The sequence below is a fragment of the Fulmarus glacialis genome, unplaced genomic scaffold (assembly GCF_000690835.1).
Source record: "Fulmarus glacialis isolate BGI_N327 unplaced genomic scaffold, ASM69083v1 scaffold25067, whole genome shotgun sequence".
Classification (NCBI taxonomy): domain Eukaryota; kingdom Metazoa; phylum Chordata; class Aves; order Procellariiformes; family Procellariidae; genus Fulmarus; species Fulmarus glacialis.
In genome coordinates, this window is record NW_009221672.1 from 43,243 (window position 1) to 43,484 (window position 242).

Genomic DNA, 242 nt, shown 5'->3' on the forward strand with positions numbered 1-242 from the left:
CAGCCCTGGTGCCGGCGCTCCCCTTAATGAACCCGATGTCCTTTGCGTACTGGCGGAAGCACTGCCGGCACATGTTCAGGCCGTACTTGCGGATGAGACCGTGGCGGTTGGAGCACACGCGGCTGCGAGGGGAGAAGAGAGCAAGGCCGGTCAGGGTGGGTAATGGCGGCGCGGGGTAGAGGGGAGAGAAGGGAGGGAGAGAAGGGACGGAGTGAGGCAGCTGTGGCAGCCCAGGGAGCCCA

At 65.7% G+C, this 242-nt stretch overlaps 1 protein-coding gene across 1 annotated transcript in view; it reads right to left on the minus strand.

Annotated features, from left to right (window-relative positions):
- Positions 1 to 122, minus strand: part of RPS29 (ribosomal protein S29) — a gene marked incomplete at both ends in the record, with an annotated part of 398 nt that extends 276 nt beyond the window's left edge. The window contains one exon of the mRNA XM_009581201.1: positions 13 to 122. Coding sequence (XP_009579496.1) covers positions 13 to 122 — 110 coding nt within the window. The remainder of the gene's footprint in view (positions 1 to 12) is intronic.
- Between the last annotated feature and the right edge of the window lie 120 nt (positions 123 to 242).